Below are 26,312 nucleotides of genomic sequence, written 5' to 3' on the forward strand. Positions count from 1 at the left end.
TACACTGGGCAGCAACATGAAATCAGATCAGACTCAAGACAGTATATCTGATTCTTATTCTACATGTCTCTGACTTTTAAAAACTTGATTTTTTAAAAAAAAAAACATGATGTGTACCAGATGGAAATGAAATCATATATATCTAAATGACTCCATCTAAAAAATTGTAAAAACCAGTAACTTAACTTTGTAAAAGACAAATTCATATATTCAACAAGAAAGTCTTTAGAAGCCTAATAATCTAAAGTGTTTAAGAAGTCATTAATCAATTGGCCTGTTAATTGGCTCTATTTTTGAGAGGAAATGATCTTTATTAAACTGCTGTATCTAGAATGTCTGGTAGCACCTTAAAAAATTAACATGTTTAGGATATTACACTTTTCTGGATGGCAATCTAGGGATAAATCTTCAGTATTTTGATTGCTAAGGAACAAAAATTATAATAGAAAAGATAAACCCAAGGGAAGGAAATACTAAACATTAAAAAAGAGACCAATTAGGTTATTTGTTAGTGACAACAAACAGGATTTTCAGTGGAACATAAATGCAATATGGAGTACTTTGATTCACACAAATGTCTATAAGCATTCATACCCCCTAATAAGTAAGGAACAGGGATTTTTATTTCAAGCATTCTGAGACAATATGGTCACATACTTTATTGGCACATACCTCTGTCTTCGATAGTTTCTTACAAGAGAAAGGAAGAGAGATAAAGAATGAATTATCATATGGCATTTGCTTTCACTTTATTTAGTGTTTTAAAGAATTTTTGGGATCCCATAAACTCTGAGAAGAAGAAGGCAATCTTACATTTTCCTTCATATGATAGTATCTTGTGCCATTAATCCATCCGCTTCCTCCCCTCATGTGTACACCAAAAAAATTATGAGAACTTCAGGGGCAAGTTAAGATTTGATGTAGGAAGCCATTGTTTGATATCAGATCTCATTTTTGTAAGCAATTCTAAGGAACCAAGCTCAAAGACTCACAATATATTAAAAATGCTAGTAGTTATTAATTATTTTTGAATTTAATTTTGTTGTACAGGTAGTCCTTAACTTACAACAGTTCAGTTAGTGATCGTTCAAAGAACAGCACTGAAAAAAGTGACTTATGACCATTTTTCACACTTACAACCATTGCAAAATCCCCGTGGTCACGTGATCAAAATTCAGACACTTGGCAACTGACTTGTATTTATGACGGTTGTAGTGTCGCAGGGTCACATAATCACCTTTTGCGACCTTCTGACAAGGAAAATCAATGGGGAAGCCAGATTCATTTAACAATCGTGTTACTAACTTAACCACTGCAGTGATTCACTTAACAATTGTGGCAAGAAAGATCATAAAATGGGGCAAAATTCATTTAACAACTGTCTTACTTAGCAACAGAAATTTTGGGCTTAATTATGCTTGAAGTAAATCAAGGATTACTTGTATTTAAGAACAATAGGCTGATGCCATGAAAAAGTAGGAGACATATTTTTTCTGTTTGACAAGTGCCTGCAAAGTAGTGTACATTTTATATTCAACTACTTTTTTTTTTTTTGCAAAAATTTCCAAATATCAAGAAATGAACTCATAATATTTCATTTTACCTAAATTTAAAGAAAATACAATTCTCCTCTGGTACTTAATCTAGCAAGACATGCTTGACATGAAAAGTGGAATTCAGAAACCTTGACTATTAGGAATGCAAGAAACCAGTTTATTGAAACTAAAGATTCATGCACCATGACTGATATTTATGATCTCTGGAAACGTGGAACTCTAGTCAACTATTCTGATGTCCACAATGACAAAACAGATACTTCTGGGAAAGCAGGATTTCAACCAAAATTCTATTAACAGATATTTCAGGGGCACGTGGTCTGTGAAAAGGCAAAATGCCTTCAGTTGGAGTGAGTTGTAAGAAGCAACAGGCAATCAAAACATATATATCTCACATTTTTTAGATGATATAATTCTGATTCTTTCAGAAAATTAAAGTGCTAGCTATGTTTAGCAGTTCTACATGGATCAACCCTTTCTTCTTTTAAGATCTTAGAACTTCAGCACTGGGCACTAATAACTTGTCCAGCTTGCTGAAAAGGCATTTGTCAATAGAATTATTCTCTCTCTTCTCTCATCTTCATCTCTATAATCCACTGCAGAAAATTCTCTGTAGTTCCACATAATATAGAAGGGGTTTTGTGCCCCTTTTGAAACTATTGTAAATCAGCTTCAGTGAGTAACACCAAGAAAGAAGTGGGGTTTTTTCTCTACATTCTCTGCATTATTTTCAAAATTGTATAACAATTTTAACATGATGTACAGAATTTAAAATTTTAGATCCAAATGTAATGAGCTCTTTGTTTCTTTGCATCTAATGAGACAGATTTCTATACTTTTAAAAATTAAGAGCACATCTGTTCTTTAATGCTGCACTAATATTTTCTTCATTGGATCTATTTAAAATAGATAAATATTTGAAAATGAAGATTTTTTTTATTTAATAACAAACTAGAACTTTATATCTAATTAAGAATTGAATTATTACATTTCCTGCTTTCTTGTTGTTTTTTTCTAACTGGTGAAACCAATGGTTTTGTTATTTTTTACTCTTTGTTAACACATGTTACCAACCATTATCTTATTTCTTAGCTTATAATTTTTTTCTCTATATATAAATTACTTACCGGTAACCCCATGCTGTTATTCCCATAATGAGAGCCAACACTAAAATTGTACCAGCAATAGCACCAATAATAATATTTGTGCTAGTGACACCTAGATTAAAACAAAAACAAGAATTTAGTGCATTACCACTGGAGAAACCCACTTAAAATTACACAATCTTTTTTCTTTTAATGTAAAATTCTGGGACACTTAGGTGAACAATGAGCCACACAGGATTCAAGCTTGTGAGAGTCAAAAATAGTTGTTATTCTTTCTAATTCTATATATAACAATGTAAGTGTGGCTATATTTGAACAGGACTAAAATATGATGGAAGACTCTTTCCTTAAAAATGCTAAATGAAGAATCAGTACCCTTATTTCTGTACAGATCAGGTTCAAGCCATTTCACATGAATAGTAACATTGCCACAAAACATGTATAACTCACCTGAATTGTGCAAGCTTCCATCAATGATTGGTTTCATGAGACGCTTGCTGCAGTCTACACCTGTCCATAACTGCTCACAGACACACTGCATTTCATTACTGCAAACCTACAATGGATGTAATTCAAATTTAAAAACAGAAAAATCCTAATATATGTTTCCTTGGAATCTAAGAAACTAATGAATTTTTAATAATAATAATAATAATAATAATAATAATAATAATAATAATAATAATAATAATAATAATAATAATAATAATAATAATAATAATAATAATAATAATAATAATAATAAAGTTGGAAGGGACCTTGGAGGTTATCGAGTCCAACCCCCTGCTCAGGCAGGAAACCCTATACCATTTCGGACAAATGGCTGTTCAGTCTCTTCTTAAAAACTTCCCGTGTTGGAGCATTCACCGCTTCTGGAGGCAGGGTGTTCCACTGGTTAATTGTTCTAACTGTCAGGAAGTTTCTCCTTAGTTCTAGGTTGCTTCTCTCTTTGGTTAGTTTCCATTCGTTGCTTCTTGTCCTGCCTTCAGGCGCTTTGGAAAATAGCTTGACTCCCTCTTCTTTGTGGCAGCCCCTGAGATATTGGAACACTGCTATCATGTCTCTCCTCGTCCTTCTCTTCATTCAACTCGACCTACCCAATTCCAGCAGCCGTTCCTTATTCGGTTTAGCCTCCAGTCCCCTAATCATCTTTGTTGCCCTTCTCTGCACTCTTTCTAGAGTCTCAACATCTTTTTTACATCACGGTGACCAAATCTGGATGCAGTATTCCAAGTGTGGCCTCACCAAACCATTGTAAAGTGTATTAACACTTCATGTGATCTTGATTCTATCCCTCTGTTAATGCAGCCTAGCACTGTGTTGGCCTTTTTGGCAGCTGCAGCACACTGCTGGCTCATATTTAAGTGATTGTCCACTAGGACTCCGAGGTCCCTTTCACAGTTACTACTATTGAGCAAGGTACCCCCTATACTATACCTTGCATTTGGTTTTTCTTGCGTAAATATAGACCCTTGCTTTTTTCACCATAGAACTTCATTTTGTTAGATAGTGCCCATGTTCAAGTCTGTCCAGATCCTTCTGTATCTTAAGCCTGTCTTCTGGAGTGTTGGCTATTCCTGCCAGCTTGGTGTCGTCTGCAAATTTGATGAGTTCCCCATCTATCCCCTCGCCAAATCGTTGATGAAGATGTTGAAGAGCACTGGGCCCAGAACAGAGCCCTGGGGCACCCCACTACACAATTTCCTCCATGTAGATGCGGTTCCATTGAGGACCACACACTGAGTATGGCCGTGCTGTATTATAATCTCCCATATTTAATTAATTGACCATGAATGGATAAGCTTCAATTCATTTTTTTTATTTATATCCCATTTTTATTATTTTTATAATTGATTCTTCCTCCTATTTTTCCTATAACAGTCTTGTGAGGAAATTGACTAGCCCAAAGTTACCCAGCTGGCTCTTCACCTAAGGCAGGACTAGAATTCACACTCTCCCAGTTTCTAGCTTGATGCCTTAACCATTACACCAAACTGGCTCATGGTCCTCATGTGGCCTTCACTCCCATTATGAGAATCTATAGAGCTTCTTCATGATTCTCCACTACATTTTGGTGACAAGTTTTCAAGAATTTTTTTGGTCTTTAATATAAAGTTTTCTTTATATTAAAAATGCAGAACACCTATTTCTTTTAGCTTCCACTCTCAGAAAAATTGCAAAATAATTTATTTCTGCTCATGACTATGTAATGGCTCCTATAACTTTCAAATGTTGAAAATGGTAAGTATTTTTAAAGTAATGGCCTCAACCAAAAACACTATTCGTCTCTAAACTTCTAATAATATTAGTTTAACAGACAAACTATTTTTTTAAAGAGAAGAGGAGAAAAGGGAATATAAACTATGGGGACTGAACAACATATGTAAGGATATTGGGGGGAAAGTGTTTATGGGGGCAAAGAAAAAGGTTATTCTCTTCTGTGTAATACAAAATTTAACATGCTGAAATTATAACTACCTATAAGAGACACTCTTGATCAGTCAGAAACAAACTTTCTCAAAGGAACATGCATGCATGCAAACAAATCTTTATTTGAAAGCTCCCCTCTCATTTTTAGAATTACTACTTGGAACAGAATTGTTAATAGATGACTCCCAGGTTTATACTATTTATTTTGGAACATCTTTAAAAACATTCCTGGTTTACAAGGGATAGAAAGATTCATTTGTGCTAGAAATTTACTGCAGCATGGAAAAAAATCCCAAGATTATATCCTAAATTGGATAGTTAAAAAAGCTCACAGAAAAAGGCCAGAACAACTGCTTCTATATTGTGCAAAGAAAATTATATAGACTGGTACTGGCTGATGTAATCATTAGGAAGTGAGCTCAGCTTAAAGGCACTTTCATCATTATTCTTCATCCATGTACTGCTGCTTTACTGGGCTTCTTTAAATATCCAAAAAGAATGAATAAGTCATATTTCTTCCACATTTCAACTCCCCCATCTCTAGACAAAAGACTAAACTTACTCCATGTCCTGAACAAATAAAGCCATCTGTACTTCCAGGACAGGAACTGAAGTTAAAAGTATCCATTGACAGACATCTGTGATCCCAGCATATTCTATTAGGGCCACAGGATGTCCCATCTTCTACATAACCCAGGTCTGCATCTTCCTCCAACTTCACATGACCACCACTACAAATGGAACAAGATTTAGTTAATGAAAACATTTTATCAAATGAAAATCATTTTGAACAAAAACTCAACCAAAGTATTCTATATTATTATGTCCCTCTGTATGTATACAAGTCTTAGTAGATCACTGTATCTAGTTGACCTTGTCTGGTCATGAAAGTTAAGATGGATCAGTCTTGATTAGTAAATAGATGGATAATGACCATAGAATATCAGGGTTGTAAGGACAACTTAATAGACTGTTAGCTTACTGTGATGAAAAACAACACATTACAATAATGCTTTGAGCTATACAGTGGGAATATATATATTCACAGAATATTAGATCGGCAACATTGGTTGAGCATGATAAAAGATATAAAGACAAAGATCTTCCAAAGGAAAAATATACAGAAAAGATGATGCAGTTGTACAGGGAAACCAAGAAATCACAATATTTATAATATGTATAAAGATTTGATCAGTGGAATAGTGCCACACATTATGGAACATCAAATTCAACTAATCCTAGAAAATGTTGCCAAAAAGGCTGCAGGGGTTGATGAAACACCAGCCAAATTGATTAAAATGTGATGCAAGTAGTTTGTAAGCCAACAATGGAAAAGATAATTTAAATTCCAATACCAAAACTGGACAGTGCTAATGAATATTCAAATTGTTGAACAACCGCATCTATCTCACATATTAGATAGATAATGTTTGATTTTGCAATCCAGGTTTCAACAAAATGTAGAATTTCCAGATGCCAAATATAGAAGAGGCAGAGACACCTGAGATCACATCACTAATAATGTATGATTTAAAAAAAGGCAAAGAAGTTCCAAAAACATATCTATTATTTTCTTCATTGATGGATACAGATCTTTGACTCAGACCACCACAAATTGTGGGTAGTTGTCAAAAATATTAATATATTGTACCAAGCCAGCTCTCCATCCTATTGATGAACTTGTAGGATAATCAGAAAGCAATAATTAGAGCAACTATATAGTTCCAAATTGAAAAAGGAGTGTGCCTAGATTGTATATTATCACCTTAAATAATTTATATGCAGAATACGTATATTACTAAAAATCCTGGACTAAAAGAAAGAAACAAAGTAGAATTTGAATTATTAGGATAAACATTACCTCAGTATGTTATAACTTAGATGGTTGGAAATATGGTCAATTTAATGAACATTAAAAGAAGACCAAAGACCAAAGAAGACAGCTAGTCTGCTGCTCACTATTTTATGGGGGGGAAAATAAAGTTAGGCGAACCCAATGTAAAAAGATAGAGAAGATGAGAAAGTAACTAATTTTATCTTTTTTATTTAAGATAAAAAATACATAGAAACAGTAGTGAAATAAAAAAAATATCTGTTGGCAAGGATTACCTGCAATTGAAAGTTTTCCCCAGATTTTGGAGAGAAATAGATGTAATTTCGCCATCAAGCTCTCCAAGTCTTGGAATATTAGAGACAATGTTAGAACACAGTAGATATCCACAAAGAACATCTCTGGGAAGAAACATTAAGCAAGTTGTTACTTTAAAAACAGCCTAAAAGAAACATTTCTAACTACAATTTCCTACTCCAAGAAATACTCAAAAATTTTTTTTAAAAAAAATGATTACAGAAGAATCTATTGCTTGCTATGTACTCTGGAACTCCCAATATAATCCTCTAATTTGCAGAATTATCTTCAGTGGGGTGTATGACAATTTGCTCAACTCATCATGGCCAACTTGCCATAGCCCAATTGCCATAGCTAGCTTGGACAACTCGCCACAGCCAATTCACCGTGGGACTACTCACTGCAGGACAAGAGTTACACTAATATCAAAAAATGGTAGAATAGAATAATCTGAAAAAGGCAGTTCAGAATGAAATGCGAATGACAGAAATTAAAATAATTTGTTATTTATTTTAAATATTTAAATTGAATTGTTAAATTATCCCACAGCAAGTTGGCCCATGGCAAATTGGCCATAGTGTGTTGGTCGTGGCAAGTTGTCCCATTCTGCTTTAGTGAACAATGTTAATTCAGATTATGGCTGAGATCTATACAAATCAGGGGATTACACATCATTGGAGATCTCTCTCTCTCTCTCTCTCTCTCTCTCTCTCTCACACACACACACACACACACACACACACACACACACACACACACACACACTTCCTTTTTCCCAGTCTCCCCATTAAAAATTTGGTGCATCTTCTGGCCGCTTACAAAAGTGTGGATCTTTTCTTTCATTATTAACTTGACAAGAGTTCTGATACTCTACAAGTATCAGATACTTGACAAGAGTTCTGATCACCTACCGCATAATAATGCAAACTATATCTATGCTACTCTGAAGGTCTGAAGAAGAAAAAAAGAGATTAGGCAAAACTGAAGCTTGAAACTTCATCTCCTGAAAGCCTGACCTCTTGTGGTAAATAAAAGTAAAACATGTGAATAGATGCAGGACTCTAGACCTGTGTTTAGCAGTACAATTTTAATGCTATTCCTAGTAAATATACACAACCTGCTATTACTGGAGTATCAAGATCCACTCTAAACAAAGTCACAAAATTCTAGTCATCCAATTTAATAATTACTCATTTTGGGTGGTAGAGAAGAAGCACTAGAGGAACAAAGATGCTACAAGAAATGCAGTGAGACTAAGAATCACCATTAAATAGATTAGCATGTAGGTTTAAAAGTGAAAAGGAATATTTGTAAAGAAGCTTATAAACCATGATAGAACACAAATACAAATACTATATTATGCAAGCAGAGTGGTATTAACTTACTCATTCTTGCACTGAATCCAAGTATCTTTGTCTCTCCCACAGCTACCTTTCTCTGTTCCTTCTATATTTAATCTTTCATAGCAATATTTATCAGCAGCTGTCACTTCTGCACACAAAATATATTTTAAAAGATGATGTGTTGTTGGAGTTAGAAATTCAATATTGTAAATGTAAATATTGACGTTAAAGCCCACAAATTATATACTCACACCTATTTTTTCTTACAGACATATAAAAATAAAATATAAGAAGCTGATAGAGCATAAAAACACACAAGAATTTGTATCTAAAAAAGAAAGATGCCATCTAACTTAGCCTTAGCCAAATTGATGTCTTTATTTGCATTCAACTTAATGTCCCATTGTGCCACAGTCAGCATGCCAGAAATACTGAAAGGAAAAGAAAATGAAAGAAAATGCTTCATCTAGTTCTGACATGTCAAACACAAGGCCTGGGGGCCGGATGCAGCCCACGAAGTGGTTTCATGTGGCCTGCGAAGCCATCCTGGAAACAGTGAGGGAACGAAGCCATCCTGGAAACAGCCCAGGCCAGCCGGGAGCCAATGTACAATTTTGTGGTGGCCATCTATGCTGAAATGCATTCAGTCTTAGCTCCATAAGCCCCCCCCCCGCATGGCCTGGGAGGAACAGTGAGGCTCCTCCAGTGGACCATGCCTTGGCACTTGCCCTGGTCCCATCCCTTCTGCCAGAGATCCTCAGATCTGTCCCACTCCTGCCCAGGCCCCCACAGGCACCCTTGACACAAATGATGTAGAGCTGGCCACACCCACCCAGTAGGCTGCACCAGTGGTGTAGCGTGGGTTGTCAGCACCCGGGGCAAGGCAAGTAATTTGCGCCCCCCCCTCCACAGTGGGCGGCGACCCGGCGGCTCGGATCGGATTCGCACAGGCAGGGGCAGAGAGCTGCGAGTGCGAGCGCCCCCCCAGATGTTGCGTCCGGTGCGTCCGGCCCCCCCTGCACCCCCCACGCTACGCCTCTGGGCTGCACCCACCCTAGCCACACCCACCTGGCCCCCTGAGGGCAACCGCAATGCTGATGCAGTCCTCAATGAAATTGAGTTTGACACACCTGATCTAGTTCTATTGAATTTATTTTTGACTCCACTTTAAAGTGTTTTATAGGTTTACCTAATGACTGAAAGTTGTCCGGCTCCATATACAGGTAATCCTCAATTGACAACCACAACTGAGCCCAAAATTTCTGCTGCTAAGCTAGACATGTCTTAAGTGAGTTTTGCCTCATTTTATGACTTTTCTTGCCACATTTGTTAAGTGAATTGCTGCAGTTATTCAGTTAGTAACAAAGTTGTTAAGTGACTTTGCTTGTCAGATGACCACAAATGGGGATCAGATGACCCCCGGGCCACTGCAACTGTCATAAGTATGAATCAGTTGCCAAGCATCTGACTTTTTTTCACATGACCATGGGGATGCTGGAAAAATGGTCTAAGGTACTTTTTTGAGTGCTGTTGTGACTTTGGATGGTCACTAAATGAACTGTTGTAAGTCGAGGACTACCTGTATATGAATTTTAATAAACTCAGAACATAGATAAATAGGTTCTCAGTTAGGGGACTTTCATGGGAAAAAGAACTGAATTTCTAAAAAGGAGGTCGGTCTAAAAACACAATTCTAATAATTCCAATTAAACTAAAAAGAATGGAAGAGAGAAAAAGCCAACATGCTTAAGGAGGACCCAAACAGTATAAAGATGAACAAGTCATGAAGAAAGTTAGCCTGGAACCGCACGATGGCATCAGGAAAATGAAAGAATTTGCTGAGGTAGCTAAATGACGCTAAGAACAACAAGGGCTTCTTTAGATAAGAACTTTCTTAACTTTTCTTTAGATAAGATAAGAAAAAACAGAGAAAAATTCATCAGTTGCTCAGAGATAACAGCAAAATACAATAGATAGGAATGTGCAAAACTCATCAATTCCGAAATGGAATATTTTGGAGAAATCCAGATTATTCCATTCTTCCCTCTGGATTATTCCATTTTTGGGATGGATAAGCAGCTCCTGAACGTAAATTCTCCAGACATGGTGTTACAGATGAAACAGGTTTGTTCTGGGTCTCAACTGTCTTCAGACCATTTCAATTAACTTCCTTTTAAGAGAATCTAGTTCCAAGAACTTCCATCTCTTGAACAATATTATCCTGAGGAAATCTGGCAATTTCTGAAAGGGCACCAAATTTTGAGAGGAAGAAAAAACATACAATATGTATATATTGTACACCTGTGAATATTCAATAGCTAATGAACAAGTTTTCAAAAGAAGCAAAAGCATAGTTTCAGTGTTTAAAGATATTACTCACTATCTCCCCATATGTATTTACACTGTCTGTCTCTTGTTTTGCATCTTCCTCCAAAACAAATGCCCTAAAGAGAAAATGTTAGAAAGTAATCACCATATTTTGTAAATATTCATTTAATAAACAACCATTGCTTATCTATTTTTCTACCCATTGAAGTCAACATATTCAGGCATGTGTTGTCAAAGTCAGTTTGATTGTGTTTAGTTGCCAATGTCTTATAGCAGTGGTGGCAAACCTATGGCAAAGGTGCCAGATGGGGCACTTGGAGCCCTCTCTGTGAGCACACATGCCGTTGCCCCAGCCTCACCTCCCCCATGACCCCCTCCTCTCCAGCAGCCCCCCTGAAGGAGAGTCATCCCTGAGCGTGGCCCATGCGGAGCAGCACAGCCAAAGACATGGCAGCCAGGCAGTGTAGACAAGACTCTGCCCTCACACCCCATCATGCACAGTTGATGCTGCAGGGCGCAGGCAGAGGGCGTGACCACCACAGTGCTGCTGGGCTGCCTGGGCAATCTGTGGTGAGCCCTGGAGGCGGTGAGTGGCCCTGCAGGCAGGTGGGGCGGGAGATGGGGGGTGGAGTGGGGGCGGGGCAGGGGTTGGAGCGGGGGCGGGGCCAGTTTTTGGGCACTCGGTCTCTAAAAGGTTCGCCATCACTGTCTTATAGATTCAATACAAAAGACCACAACATCCAGAAAAGTGATTTATTTAATTAATTTATATGTCCCTGTTCTCACAACTCTGAATGGCATATAACAAGAGTAGAAAACAATTCCATTTCTCTACTTTTTGTTATAGAGGAACAGAAATGATATTGGTCTCCATACATAGGTATTTCAGTGCCTTGAATTTTGCTTAAACGTTATTCAAAAATTATGGCTCCAAGTTTTCATTTTCTGGAAAAAAACAGTGGAACTGAGAACAAACTATTGTAAATTCACAGAACAAGAACTGTAAATGCTCTAAGGACTGTAATTGCTGTTATTGATTGGATTTAGGACTGAGTGCTCTCACTTACTAATTCAATTCTGGACAGTTTCCCAGAAACATAAATATCTCGCTCAACATATCTGATTGTAACCTTCTTTCCTGCCAGTAAACTCATTTGGCTTTGAATTGATGATTTTTTTAAAAAAATTAATAATTACTATCTTCTTAATATATTAAACAGTTCACAACAGTATCATGCTTTCAAGAGATATTCAGTTTTCCTATTTATATTTAGCTGTATTTTCTTCAATGGATTTAAAGCAATTAAACAACCAAGAAATCCATAAAGCTTACTTTATTCTTCCTTCTCATGATTTTGTTCTAAGAAATCCTGTTCATAGGGTTTTTTTGAAGTCTATCTGATATCCCATAATTGTCCCAAAGTCCAAGTTTGGTATTTTGAAACTCTCTTTTATCGCAACTAACTAGATTCCCAATATGGCATCTAAGAGCAACAACATGCTTGCCAATATATTCTTCAAAGCTTGTGTGAAGAGAATGAAATACTTTATTATTATTTTAATTAACAATAACAAATATGTGTTCATATGCTACAAAACATCAGTGCCAAGGAACTGTCGCTGGGCCAGGTGGCAGTGAAGATGTTTACTGCTTCTGTTCCATAAATCAAAAATGAGATGAATTGCTCCATCTTGCAACTGCGGGTTAGTAGATCCTATACTGAATATCAGAACCTCTTCCTTTGGACAAGATCAAGAAAATATGAACTGCAGAGATTTTATGTTTTTTAATGCTAATGTCAAGGTTCTGACTGACGAACCCAACCAAGCAAACACCTTCAAGACATTCCAATCTCTTAATAATATAATTGTACCTATTCATGAATGGGAGGGGAAATTCTATTCTTTTACTATAGGGCAGTGATGGCGAACCTTTTAGAGACCGAGTGCCCCAAAACCGCCCCACCTCTCAGCCAACCCCTGCCCTGCCCCTATCCCACCTGATTTGCCCCCACCCCATCTCCGCCCACCCACAGGGCCACCCATCGCCTCCACAGCCCACCGCAGATCGCCCAGGCAGCCCTGCAGCGCCATAGCAGCCACGCCCTCCACCCACACTCCACAGCATCTGCGCACGACGGAGTGCAAGGACGGAGTCTTGTCCCCACTGCCTGGCTGCCATGTCCTTGGCTGCGCTGCTCCATGTGGGCCATGCCCGGGAGTGATTCTACTCTGGGGGGGCTGCTGGTGAAGAGGGGGCCCTGGGGAGGTGGGGCTGAGGCAACGGCATGTGTGCCCACAGAGAGGGCTCTGAGTGCCACCTCTGGCACGCGTGCCATAGATTTGCCACCACTGCTATAGGGGTTTGGGCTTGGGTTTGCCAGAGCTGGTTTTGCTTTCATATGTGCCGAAATGATGTACTCAATAAAGTTTTACTTTAAGAGATCAGAATGGTTGGGTTTATCAGCCGGAATCTTAGCAGTTAACATTGTATGAGGAGTCTCTTTGAAACATTTGGAAAAAAATATTTCCAGTTCTTGCAACCTGGGCTGAGTTGTCTTTATGAGATAAACTGTGAATGGATTGTCTTCTATGTTTTGATTATTTATGTCTTTTCTTTCTTCAATTTTCATAACCAGTCACAATGGGGACTGCTAAGAGATCCATCACTGGACTTCCAAAGAATGCCACTGTATTCCTCAGAGGTCAAGTCATCTCCATTTACCAAAATCTCACTCCTTGTGGCTGAGTCAGTCTGTTATTGATTTCTGGATTCCCTAGATGTGTTCCACTGTGAGGGATGGTGTGTTTGCCTCTGCACAATATAGAGGATTTTCCATCCCCTTCATCAGCTGCTTTGATCTGCTACCTCCCTTCCTTCTGATGTGAACTTTGGTGGCCACACTGTCTATCAGAGAAGGATGTTCAGTCTTTTAGGGAGAACTTGCCCAAAAGAGGTCATGCTGCTTATAGTTCCAGGAGATTTATGGTCCTTTAGGCTTTGTCATTTCCAGATTCCCTGGGCTATTTAACACAGACAGTATATTCCCCTCCCAACGCTGGCATCTATGGTGAATTAGGTCTAAAAAGAGGATCATATGTCTCTACAATCCATGAGAGAGAGTACATTGTCTTTGTTGGAATTGCTAAACATCTTGAGGTTCTCTGAGGTTTTAGGTACTGGAAGGAAGTGAGCATCCATGGGAAGAAGAATGGAAGAGAAATGCTATCCATGATATTGAGTTTATGCAGATGGTAAACTAACTTTGGAACTTAATGAGACTATGAGATCTGATCATCCGAACATCAAGCTCCATATAGCTGGCAAACGTGAATTTTTAATGCTAGTCAGGAGTAAAAATATAACCTTTAAAACTATAAGAGTAAATTCCTGGACAGACATATAATGAGTCAGTTAAATCAGTCTCTTTCAAATTATTTCTTCCCTAAGCCCTCACATCTGGGCTGTACTGTCTCTTTCCACATTCACTTAACTAATCCTTCCTCCTTCCTTCCCACAGCTTCGCATGCTGAAAACAGATGACAATCTGGAGGATGATCATCTTTCTATCGTTTGGCAGAATGAGCAGGCTTGTGTGTGTGTGTGCTTGTGTGTGTGTGTGTGTGTGTGTGTATTCATAACAATGGTGAGACTCTGTGCCGGTTCTATGTTCATCTCAAAAGGTTTAGAACCATATTGATAGAGACATCTTCCTTTGTGTGGGAAGATAAATAGTTATGAATTCTAACATCCAATTTTGGTCAAGCTGCTGATTGCTAAGGCTTTGAGAAGAATTTTCCATTTGATCAGAAGCACACAGGCCTGTTAGTTAAAAAGCCTGAAGCTATTTACCAGAGTTGTACTGCCATCTGATGGTCACCATTGAAATACATTTTATCTTTCCATTCTAAGCAGAACCAGTTTTAAATTTCAATAGGTCCAATTTGTTCAGCTTTTCTATTTTTTTTCATATAGGGATTTTTAAAAAAAACAACAAAAACAATCATTAATTAAAAATCATTAATGCATCAATTTTGTTAAAGCCAACGTGCATAATGAGTGCTACATATTTCAGACTGTCTGTTAGTTTAGTGTCAATTAGCAAATGAAGGGGTATTTTTTCTTGGTTACAGACCTTGCAGACATATATTTTGCATTCTAGCTACAGAAAGAGAAGCGATAATAAACATGCAGAATTAATTCAAACAATGAACAAATAATAAGGTAGGATCCTGAAAAATGAGGGGAACAAACTATATGCAGTTAACTGAAATTTTGTCTTCAGCAACAGGAAACCAATTGGGGAGGAACATGACAGTCCTGACCCAATATTTAAACTCCAGTCACATGTTTATGCTTTTCATTGTAAGAAGAAAATATCAGTCTATTATTGAAAGCTCCCATTGTACCAAATTAATCACAAATAAGACTCTTTGGTGAAAACTATGACTGCAATAGCCTTTCAAAACCTCAGCTTGGTCTTAGGATAAAGTCTGCCTTATATTCTGATAATAAAAATTGAATAGAATGATACATTATACATACCTGTTCATTATCACATGAATACCCATCTATTTTGTAGAGATTTGGAGAGCACTAAAGATAAAGCAGAATGAATTAAATAATCAACTGGTTAGTGAGATAACTGTAGAAGCAAAACTGCAGTATCTAAAAAAATTTTTTTTAAGTTTTCCAAATCTTGCTCTTCATTAAATGCAGGCAGTCCTCAACTTACAATAGTTTGTTTAGTGATCGTTCAAAGTTACAATGACACTGAAAAAAGTGACTTATGACCATTTTTCACACTTATAACCGTTGCAACATCCCCACGGGCATGTGATTAAAATTCAGACATTTGGCAACTGAGTTATGACGGTTGCAGTGTCCCAAGATCATGTGATCATCTTTTGCAGCCTTCTGACAAGCAAAGTCAATGGGGAAGCTAGATTCATTTAAAAACCATGTTACTAATTTAACAACTGCAGGGATTCAGTTAACAACTGTGGCAAGAAAGACCTTAAAATGAAACAAAATTCACTTAACAAATGTCTTGATTAGCAACAGAAACTTTGGACTCAATTGAGGTCATAGGTTGAGGACTACCTGTATAACTTGTCCAAAAATTATATTATTCCATTTTTTAATGAGCTTTACCTGACTGGAGTCCCCTTTGCATGTCTCTGGAATGTCACAATCATTTACAGCTTCTCTGCAAACCACACCTTTGAGTTCAAACTGAAAAATAAGAATTAATATGTGGGACCATCTATATATTTGCAATTGTTTGAATATAGATATCATAAATAATGTTTTTACTTCTAGTTTACTGGAGCTTCTCAATACCACTCACATAATTTAAGAACTGATTCTCAAATGTTCAGTTTAAGATTTTCATTGTTAAAAAGAATCAGTCTATTGATTGGTAATTTGTATCAACAAGATCAACACACAATGCTGATATTGTTACTTGTACTAACAACCATATGTTTAGAATAGCATTGTGGTTCTAGAGTTCCAGAGTTCTTGTGTAAATAAATTGTTTAATCATAAATAAACATATTCATCAGTCTGAAGCTAACTTTGTCTATTCTTGATAAGCTAAACAGAATCAGACGTAACAAACCATTTCAATTTACCAGGAAAAAAAGACATTATTTTAAGGTATTTTACACAGAAAGAAAAGGTTTGGCGGTTATGTGGTTGCTTCTTTTCCTTCACAGCCTTAAAATGTATCCATCTAATTTTTGTGAAGTAATTTAGATCAATTTTTACCTTTTTATTACTAGTTTATCAATATCTTCCTTAATCTGATGCTTTTATATTTTTGTTATATCATATAGTTTCTATTGTTGAGAAAATCTTCTCTACATAGTTTACAAAGTCAATATATTTCAGTTAACACAAAATTTTATACACCAGAATCATAAAAACAGCCAGTGCTGTTTTTGTAGTGTAATGATTAAGGTATTAGACTGGTGTAACACCAAAGCTTACTGGATGACTTTCAGCCAGAGTACTTGAACAGACCTGTTGTGAGAAAAATTAGGAGGAAACACCATGTATAATTCCTTGAATTCTTATATATAAAAAATGGATGTATATCTAACACAAATAGAAATAAAAGGTAAAAAAGAAACTTGATTGCCCCTTTGAGATTTTGTATGGTAGAGCTTATACATTTTGGCATTGTACTGAATGAGATTATTTTTCAATCAATTCATCATCTCACTTTTTCATTTTCGTTGCCATGTATTTTGAGAGTCACACTGTCACACTAACCAAGGTACACCATGAGGAGGTGACTAGCTTCATACCACAGCTGGAAGATTCAAATCCAGGAAGCCCCCACTTCAACATCGATTCCCAATAGAAAGCCAAATTGGTTGCTGAATGTCCGGACTTAGAAAGACATATAAATGACCCCACAAAAATGTTGTCAGGCTTTGAACTACCACCTCAGTAATGGACAATCCTGAATAGGATTGGCATCTCACATGGGGCCTGCCAGAACTCTCTATGTGAATGCGGCATATTATGCTCTCTTCAGTGTGATTGTGAGGTCCCATGTCAAACTGTAGATTACATTGTGACCAGCTAACCTGAGGGCATATACCAGTCCAGTATCTGATTTTTTTTCATATAAACAATACTGCACTTCAATGATTAGATGGCCTAGACATTGGTATTTGAATATAGATCTTTTCAACATTTATATTTTATTGTGTTTAATTAATCTAGATGAAATGTTAGTATATATTACTAATTCATGTATGATATGCCACATGCTAAATAAATAAATAAATAAATAATCTCACATAATTCCTTAAAACAAGGGTGGGGTTTTTTTTTGTCATTTCAATACACACCTGACATTTTCTACAACAAAGTCCATTACTGCATTGAGAGTTAGCAGTTAGAATGCAGGAACTGCAGCAATCTCCACCTTCAGCCATACATTCCTGGGTAATGAAACCAATTGTGAAACAACAGTTTGACAGAAACATGCTGCCGCTTGACCAGAAAATTGTTGAGATTCTTGCTATTCAAAATTTCACTTGCCTCCCTACTCTGGGCATAATGCACACTTCAAATTACAAAGAAAACAACAATGGAAGTATTCTGATAGCATGAGGGAGAATGCCAGAAAAGAACATAGGACATAGAATAATAAGATTGGAAGAATCTTGGAGGTCTTCTAGCCCAACTCCCTGTCCCTACCAGGAGATCCTATACTATTCCAGACTTTCTTTAAGCTTGATGGGATGGATACATGGGGTCAGAGAAAAAATAACAGAATAACAGAACAGAATAATAGAGCTGGAAGGGACACCAGATGTCCTCCAGTCCAACACCCAACCCAAGGAGGAGACTCTTTATTTTAGACTCTTCTTAAAAACCTCCAGTGATGGAGCACCTATAACTTCAGAACATAAGCCACTGGTTAATTGTTCTCACTGTCAGGTTGCTTCTCGATTAGTTTTCATCCATTACTTCTTGTCCTGCCTTCAGGCACTTTGGAGCATAGCTTGACTCCCTCTTCTTTGTGGCAACCCTTCAAATATTGGAACACTACTAACATGTCACCTCTGTCCTTTTCCCTAAACTAGACATAGCCAAATTCTTGCAACCATTCTTCATACATTTTAGTCTCCTGCTCCTCACCTTTGTTGCTCTTCTCTGCACTCTTTCTAGAATTTCAACATCTTTTTTATATTGTGACAATCAAAACTGGATGCAATATTCCAACTGTAGTCATACCAAGGCATTATAAAGTGGTATTAACAGTTCACATGATCTTGATTCTATCCCTCGATTAATGCAGCCCAGGAATGCATTGGCTTTTCTTTTCTTTTCTTTTCTTTTCTTTTCTTTTTTGTGGCTGCAGCACACTGCTGGCTCATAATTAAGTGGTTATCCACTAGGACTCCTAATAACTTCTGACAGTTACTACTATTGAGTTAGGTTCCACCTATTCTAAACCTGTCATTTGGGGGGGTTCCCTAAGTGTAAAACCTTACTTTTCTCACAACTGAATTTAATTTTGTTAGATAGGGCTCAATGTTCAGGTCTGTCAAGATCCTTGTGGACCTTGACCCTATCTTCTGGAGTGTTGGATATCCCTATCAGCATGGTATCACCTGTAAATTTAATGAGTTCCTCTTCTATCCCTTCATCTAAATTGTTTATGAGGTGTTGATGAGTACTGGGACTGACAGAACCTTGGGGCACCAAACTGCTTACTTCCCTCCATGTATATGTAGTGCCATTAAGGACTACATGTTGAGTGCGATTTGTCAACCAGCTACATATCCTTCTCGTGGTGATGCGGTCTATTCCACATTTTTCTAACTTACCAAGAAGTAGGTTGTGATCTACAAAGTCAAATGCCTTACTGAAATCCAAGTATACTATGTCCACATCATTTCACTGATCCTCTAATTTAGTCACTTTGTTAAAGAATGAAATAAGATTTGTTTGGTATGATTTGATTTTGACAAATCCATGTTGGCTTCTGGTTAGGTTCTTTTAGGTGTTTGCAGATATGTCGCTTAATTATCTTTTCCAGGATCTTCCCAGGTACTGATGTCAGGCTGATTGGTCTGTAGGTTCCTGGATCCATTTTTTTTTCTTTTTTGAAGAACTAAGCAAGCAAGCAAGTGGCACATTGGAGTTCAACATGGCATTAATTTAATTTTCATTTGTAAGCTAGGATTGAATGAAAAGTAATATCTTCGCTTCCATAACTTTAATTACGACTATTTTAAAAAAATAGGAAAATAATACTTTCAATGAGTTTTTAATTACGTGTGTTTACTTTTCCACATAATTATATTTGTTACATTTCACATTGTTACGTTTCTTACACACTTCTGCAAATGATGGACAAGCTTCTAAAAGCTATCATAAAATATTTCCAGACTATCTCTTTAGCCAGGACTTGACCATCCTTTCTAATTTTTCTAATTTTTCATCTGTTTCAGTCAAATAGATGCCCATGAAGGGAAAATTTTGTGAAATGCATGGCACCAAAACTGTATAATACATAGAATAAGACACTAAGCTCCAGCTTTGCAATTGCTTCTTGGAAAGCTCATGAGGTGTGAAATCTTGTATTGTCATACTGCAGCAAAATTTTCTTCTTGCACTTCTGCTTAAAAATTGTCTCAAAGTTTTGAGTGTTGAAATGTAATACCCTTAATTGATAATAGTACCAGTCTCAAAGAAATCCATCTGAATAATACCACTTGCACCTCAAAAAATGATAACCATCAGTTTTCCTGGTGAATCCTGTGTTTTGAATTTTGTTTCCACAGGTGAAGCTTTGTGATAATATTTCATGGCCTGCTGCTTTGCTTCTGGATCATAATGATGAGTCTATGTTTCATTCACTGTCACAATGCTGTGAAGAAAATCCTCATTGTGATTTTTGAAGACTAATTGTTTGTAAATTGTAACTCTTGAAATTTTCCTCTCTAGCATTAGAGTGCAAAGAACTAATTAAAGAACTTATTTAAAATCATTAGAAAGAGCATCTTAACTAAAATGGATTGCCCCTAATTAGCTATGTAATGTTGAATTTACCAATGCAGCTCCACAATCGCATTCTTCCCCAGTTTCAACAAAACCATTACCACATTCTGGGGGATCCAGGAGCTACAATACAAAAATAAGAAAGCATTAAAAATGTAGCATATTAGCATGTTGCCATGCATGATGACAGATGGTAAGAGGGTCATTATTTCAATGCACAAAAAAGATGTAAACCTAATTATAGAAATGGGTGCTATACACCTCCTTATGTACAAATCCTGGTTTTCATATTTTAATTTAATGAGGAAAAATGTTCCAGGACCACAATAAGCCGTTGTCCCTGCTATAATGCTGTAACACAAAAATATTTTTTTAATCAGGCTTAGTAGGTAATGAGTTAAGAATGCAAGTCTATAATATTCAAAAAATATCAGTGACTGCCAAGTATAACATCCAAGCCACATTTATAGTGAATTCAAGCTTTATTTTTTTATACATACATGTGGTATAAAAGCTCCTATTTCTGAGCTGAACATTTTTACTTTGTTAGTCTGGTTTTAGGATATTTTCTTCTGATCTTTTTAATATTAGTCCTCACAAATTAGTGTTGGACTCTTAATAGGAGAACGGATTGCAACAAGGTTTTTTTTCTGTGACTAATTAATATTTTTGAATAGCTACACTATTCAGAGATAAAGTGTCATTCTTGATCAAAAGAACTTGAGCATCTTAATTTCTAATTTGAATAATCAGTAATAATAATAATAATCTGGCTGACTGTGAAACCAACCATAATAAGCATTATTATAACAACTTCCATATGTTTACTATCAAGCATGTCAATCAAGCATTTTAACACAACTATCATGAGACTGTTAAATTAAGAACTGAAAGAGAAAAACTTCCAAACAAAATGATTTTTGTTTTTACCTTGGAAGGTTTGTTGAAAAGGCAGGCTCCACCACCATTATTTAAAAAATCATGGTATTCCTCAATATCACATTTGGAGAACTTGGTTGGAAGATAATAACTGTGATCAAAAAAGAAAAAAGTCAGTTCATTCCTACAGAATTAAAAATGAATTTCATTCTGCAGCTGGGCCAGTAAGTCATTTCATGACCAAATTAAAAAAAAGAATTATCCATAATTCTGAATTTTCTGGAACACTAGTCTAGATAATTTTAAGAACACTAGTCTTCTTTTCTCTAATTTCATATCTGCAAATTATATGACAAACTTAAAAACATGTTTAAGTTGATGCAGAATGTAGTTGCAATCTTCACCTTGGGCTTTATTAATACACATTTCTCGAAGCTTTGTACAAAAATATTCAAAGTTATACAGCAAATACAATGTAGGCTTTTACCTGCCATTAAAATATATGAATACAAGTGTCCAGTCAAACCTCCTTGAGCAAATGTTATTTTCATAATATAGAATGGCAGTTTAAACTTTCACTGTATTTTGCTCTGAGAGAACTATTAATATTAACAACTGAGAGCATTTTAGGCATATTTGTTTCTAGGCTAGAATCCTCAGTGTCTGACAATAGTGGTATGTTCTTTATATGTCAAAGATTTGTGGAAATGATATCTTTTCATATACTAAGACCAGCATTGAGGGAATTTGCCAGGCTAGTATATTATTTTCTGAGAATCTATGATACTATTCGCCAATCAGAGAGATTCTGAATCTAGAGACCTTCACATGTCTTCCAGATTCAGATCTAGCGGCTTCTGGTGTAGCCCTGAATCTGGAGGTTTCAATCAGTTATTGTAATTAATAACTTTTGAGCAGCCTATGCACCATAAATTTGTCTAAATTCTTTTCAATTTGTCTATCAGGACCCAAAGTGCAAATCTCTAGGGAAGGGTAGTCAACATATCTCTCTCCAGATGATGAGGAATTACTGTATATGTCACAAATTCTCAGGAGTGAAGATGCCAGGAGTTATATCTGGAGTAACATAGATTGTCCATATAAGTTTGAGCCATTTTTTTATCCTGTATCTCTTTTTCTTAATGTAACTAATAATCAATCACTGGGATTCATAATCATTTCTACAACTTTTGATATTAAAACTGATTTGTAAAATATTTATTTTTGTGTTTTCAAATCACTCTTGACTTCTGGAGAGTCCACACAGTTTTCACATTTTTATGGACACGGTTTTTCTCCTTCTTTGAAAGAAAATGACTAGGTCAAAATCACCCAATGGGCTTAGTCTAAATCAGAACTGGAATCCATTGTCTCCCAGTTTCTAGCCTGATGGTTTAACCACTACACTAAACTGCTTCTCAAAGCTAATTAACCATGCATTGATTGACTAATTCATACATCCATGTCAACTGAGTAAAATGCATATCATTTTTCTGTTAACAACTTTGTATTTGTTTCTTCTCTGAATACCTTAAGCAGCCACAAGTTTTCGTCCAATAACTATGTGCTAATTTACATTTCTTCTGAATAGAAATCTCTGAAAGAAAACCTCTTACCCAGTATCTCCCATTATACACCCGGACCATGTATCCTCACATTTGCATTCACCTAAAATAAATAAAATAGGCAAATCACATTACAATATATAGGAAAGTGAGCAATCACATATCAGATATGTTAAATAAAGAAATGTAACTGAATAATTAATAAATATTGTCATACAAGCTTGCAACAGGTAATTGTATGAGTCTATATTTTAATAGGAAATGAAGCATTGTAGCCATGCAATTATGTTATCACAAATTCGCTAGTATTTAAATTTGGTGCAGGTCACTGTTTCATCATGGAGTGCCATCTATTGGGAACTAGAAAGCTTGCCTTCTTTGTCATGGCACCTGCCCTCTGGGAATGAGATCCCCTAAATCCTTGGGGCTCCCATCCTCTTGGCATTCTGTAAGTAAGGAACAAAGGACTGGTTGTAAGCCCTTGTTGGATGTGTCTATATTTTTGTATAGACTGAATAGATATCTTCTTGTTTTGTTTTGTAGTCTGTTTTTTGCAGTTTGTTATATAGGTAGTCCTCAACTTACAACATCCATTTACTGATTGTTCGAAGTTACAAGGCACTGAAAAAAGCGATTTATGAGTCTTTTTCAGATTTATGACTGCTGTAGCATCCCCATGGTCACATGACCAAAATTCAGCTGCTTGGCAACTGACTTATATTTATGACGGTTGCAGTGTCCCTGGGTCATGTGATCAGCTTTTGTGACCTTCTGACAAGCAAAGTCAATGGGGAAGCCGGGTTCACTTAACAACTATGCTACTAACTTAACAACTACAGTAATTCACTGAACAACTGTGGCAGGAAAGGTTACAAAATGGGACAAAATTCACTTAACAAATGTCTTGATTAGCAATGTAAATTTTGAAGTAATTTATGGTCAAGTCAAGGACTACCTGCAATACAACGTATACAATTATTCATTGTTTATTTTAAATCTTTGTTCCAAAAATATGAATACCTATTTTATGTATTTATAAATACATGTATTTATTTTCACAATAAATACATAAATACATGTATTCAGTATAACATAGTGTGATATAAGTGTATCACAGTAGTTACATCTCATGTCTTATACAAGCAGTATACAAAAGTGTTTTCCCCAAAATATATTATTGTTATTTTTGTTACAATCTCATAAATTGATTAGCATGTCAATATCCCTTTATCCATACAGCCTTTTAAGAAGTTGAAGGAATCTGAAGGAGTCCTTTCAAATTTTTCAAGGCAGAGTAGGAATGATTCTCAAACTCTTTTTGTTTTTACAAAACAAGTATAAATAATTTACATGAGGTCAATTTTAAAATCAATATTGCTATGACTTAAGTCATAGATAACCTCAAAACCTCCCAGGAACTTTTTCTTAACATTCTTATATAGACAATGTTATATTCGTATTTAATGTTTAAATGCATGAAGTATTTAAATGTTCAATTTAAGGCAAATTGGAATTAACAGGTGCTAAAAATCTCAGACTGTAATACAAATAGAACTGAATTTCATCTCTAATTCTGTGCTTATTTTTTAAGGTTCCTTTTCAGTTAATTCAACTGGATTCCTACAGACTGAAATGATATAGGGCTTCCTGCCTAAGCTGGGGATTGGACTAGATGACCTCCAAGGTCCCTTCCAACTTTATTATTATTATAGACATTGCAAGTAATCTTTTTTTTTTAAAGAAAGATATATTTAATTACAAAAACTGAGAATGACTCTGGTAGAGTTAAAAAGTATGAGAATATCTTTGCCAGAAAAAGAATCTATATTGAAACGTCAACATTTCTTACCACTCTGCAACCTTCTTTTGTCTGAAAAGATCCCAAGATTATGTCCCAAGGACTGTGCCAATGTAACAGCCATTAAATCTGGCTTTCCAAACTGAAAAACAAGACAATGACTTTGAAGCATTTCCATTTTAGAAATTTTAAATTAGCAAAAAATGTATTGAACCATCCTGGAGCATTTATTCCCCAAAGTATGCTTTGAAGTGCAGATGAGTAATAAACTAGCAGAAATTTGCAAAGCACTGTTTAAAACAATACAAACAAAGACAGTTGAAATATTAAAGCTAAATATAAGTTTGGCTCAGAGCCAAACATATTATGTTGTATAAGTTTTTTTAAAAATAAGTATGCCTTGTATTGCTGTAATAATCTCTTTGGGTTAGGCAATTAAGTTTTAACTCTGTGATTGAGTTAATTTTACTGCTAGGTAAGTCCCCTAACATAACTTTTTCTCACTATTTGTTCTGATTCTTTATTATATTTATTTGATTTATTTCTCAATTCTCAGGAACTCTGAGTAGCTTACAATAGAAAAATAAAAGGAAAAAATATATGAAAAAGCCAGCTAGAAGGGACAATTTGCCACAGCCAACTCACTGTGACTAACTCACCACAGCCAACTTGCCACACAGCAACTCATCGCGATCAACTCACCAGGGGGCAATTTGCCATGGGACAATTCAATGGTGTATTAATTATTTCATTCAGTTACAATTTCATCAGAATTATTGTAACTCTTGAATTCTGAACTGACTTTCTTTATTTTATTATTATTGAGCACAGTTCTGTCAAAATTAATTTAACTTCTGTATTTACTGAATTGTCCCATGGTGAGTTGTCCTGTGGCATATTGGCTGCAGCAAGCTAAAAGGCTAATTAAACCTCCATATACCTACTATTTGGGGTAGAATAAGAAGTTTTAGCAAAAACCAATGGAAACAGCAGGGGTAAAGTTGTCTCTCCCCAATAAAATAAATTAAATTGAACCAAAGTAAAAAAAAAAGAAAGAAAATAATATAAAAGTCTAACCAGGCTCATGTTAGGAGGCAAAATATTAAAGCCTTCCATCCTCAGCCAATACACATTTCTGCAAATGGACTGATGCAGGAAAATTGCCAATAGCATTCCTTTCCCTCAAAAATAAAATTTAAAAAGTATGTTGTAGTCTAAAATGCATATTCTATGAAATTTTTTAGATCACGCTATTTATGGAACCCCAAACATTTAAAGAAAAGATCTGGCCATCAGTTGCATTTTTTTTGGAAACGACAGAAAGGGAAATCTCGTAACATGGGACTGCAAGCATTGTATGAATATAAGTAGAAATAATTTGACAGTTATGGGACTCTCATTTTGTGTTTGAGGAATAATGCAGACATACTTCATTTACACCACCACCTTTCAGCAGTGAACAAATGCCACCAATAAAGGCTGCCCCGCTACGGCTACTGAGAAATTGGCTCCCCCTTTTAAAACAAAACAGAAACAGCAATACAGTTAATAAAATCAATAGCATTTGGGGAAGTACAATATATTTTCAACCAAAAAAAGATAAGGGTATTTATGATAGAAAGAGTTATAACAAAAAAAAGAGATGCT

General features: G+C 36.0%; 1 protein-coding gene across 1 annotated transcript in view; it reads right to left on the reverse strand.

The window, feature by feature from the left end:
• Nucleotides 1-26,312, reverse strand: part of ADAM22 (ADAM metallopeptidase domain 22) — a 166,158-nt gene that overhangs the window by 18,998 nt on the left and 120,848 nt on the right. The window contains exons 11-25 of the mRNA XM_029283186.1: nt 26,095-26,179; nt 24,717-24,807; nt 22,919-22,970; nt 21,354-21,453; nt 20,475-20,546; nt 17,759-17,851; nt 16,047-16,127; nt 15,438-15,488; nt 10,944-11,007; nt 8,606-8,711; nt 7,202-7,324; nt 5,655-5,823; nt 3,113-3,218; nt 2,684-2,774; nt 673-690 (exon numbers count right to left, since the gene is read on the reverse strand). Coding sequence (XP_029139019.1) covers nt 673-690; nt 2,684-2,774; nt 3,113-3,218; nt 5,655-5,823; nt 7,202-7,324; nt 8,606-8,711; nt 10,944-11,007; nt 15,438-15,488; nt 16,047-16,127; nt 17,759-17,851; nt 20,475-20,546; nt 21,354-21,453; nt 22,919-22,970; nt 24,717-24,807; nt 26,095-26,179 — 1,302 coding nt within the window. The remainder of the gene's footprint in view (nt 1-672; nt 691-2,683; nt 2,775-3,112; nt 3,219-5,654; nt 5,824-7,201; nt 7,325-8,605; nt 8,712-10,943; nt 11,008-15,437; nt 15,489-16,046; nt 16,128-17,758; nt 17,852-20,474; nt 20,547-21,353; nt 21,454-22,918; nt 22,971-24,716; nt 24,808-26,094; nt 26,180-26,312) is intronic.

Source organism: Protobothrops mucrosquamatus, unplaced genomic scaffold, assembly GCF_001527695.2.
Source record: "Protobothrops mucrosquamatus isolate PMUCROS unplaced genomic scaffold, P.Mucros_1.0 scaffold33, whole genome shotgun sequence".
Taxonomy (NCBI): Eukaryota; Metazoa; Chordata; class Lepidosauria; order Squamata; family Viperidae; genus Protobothrops; species Protobothrops mucrosquamatus.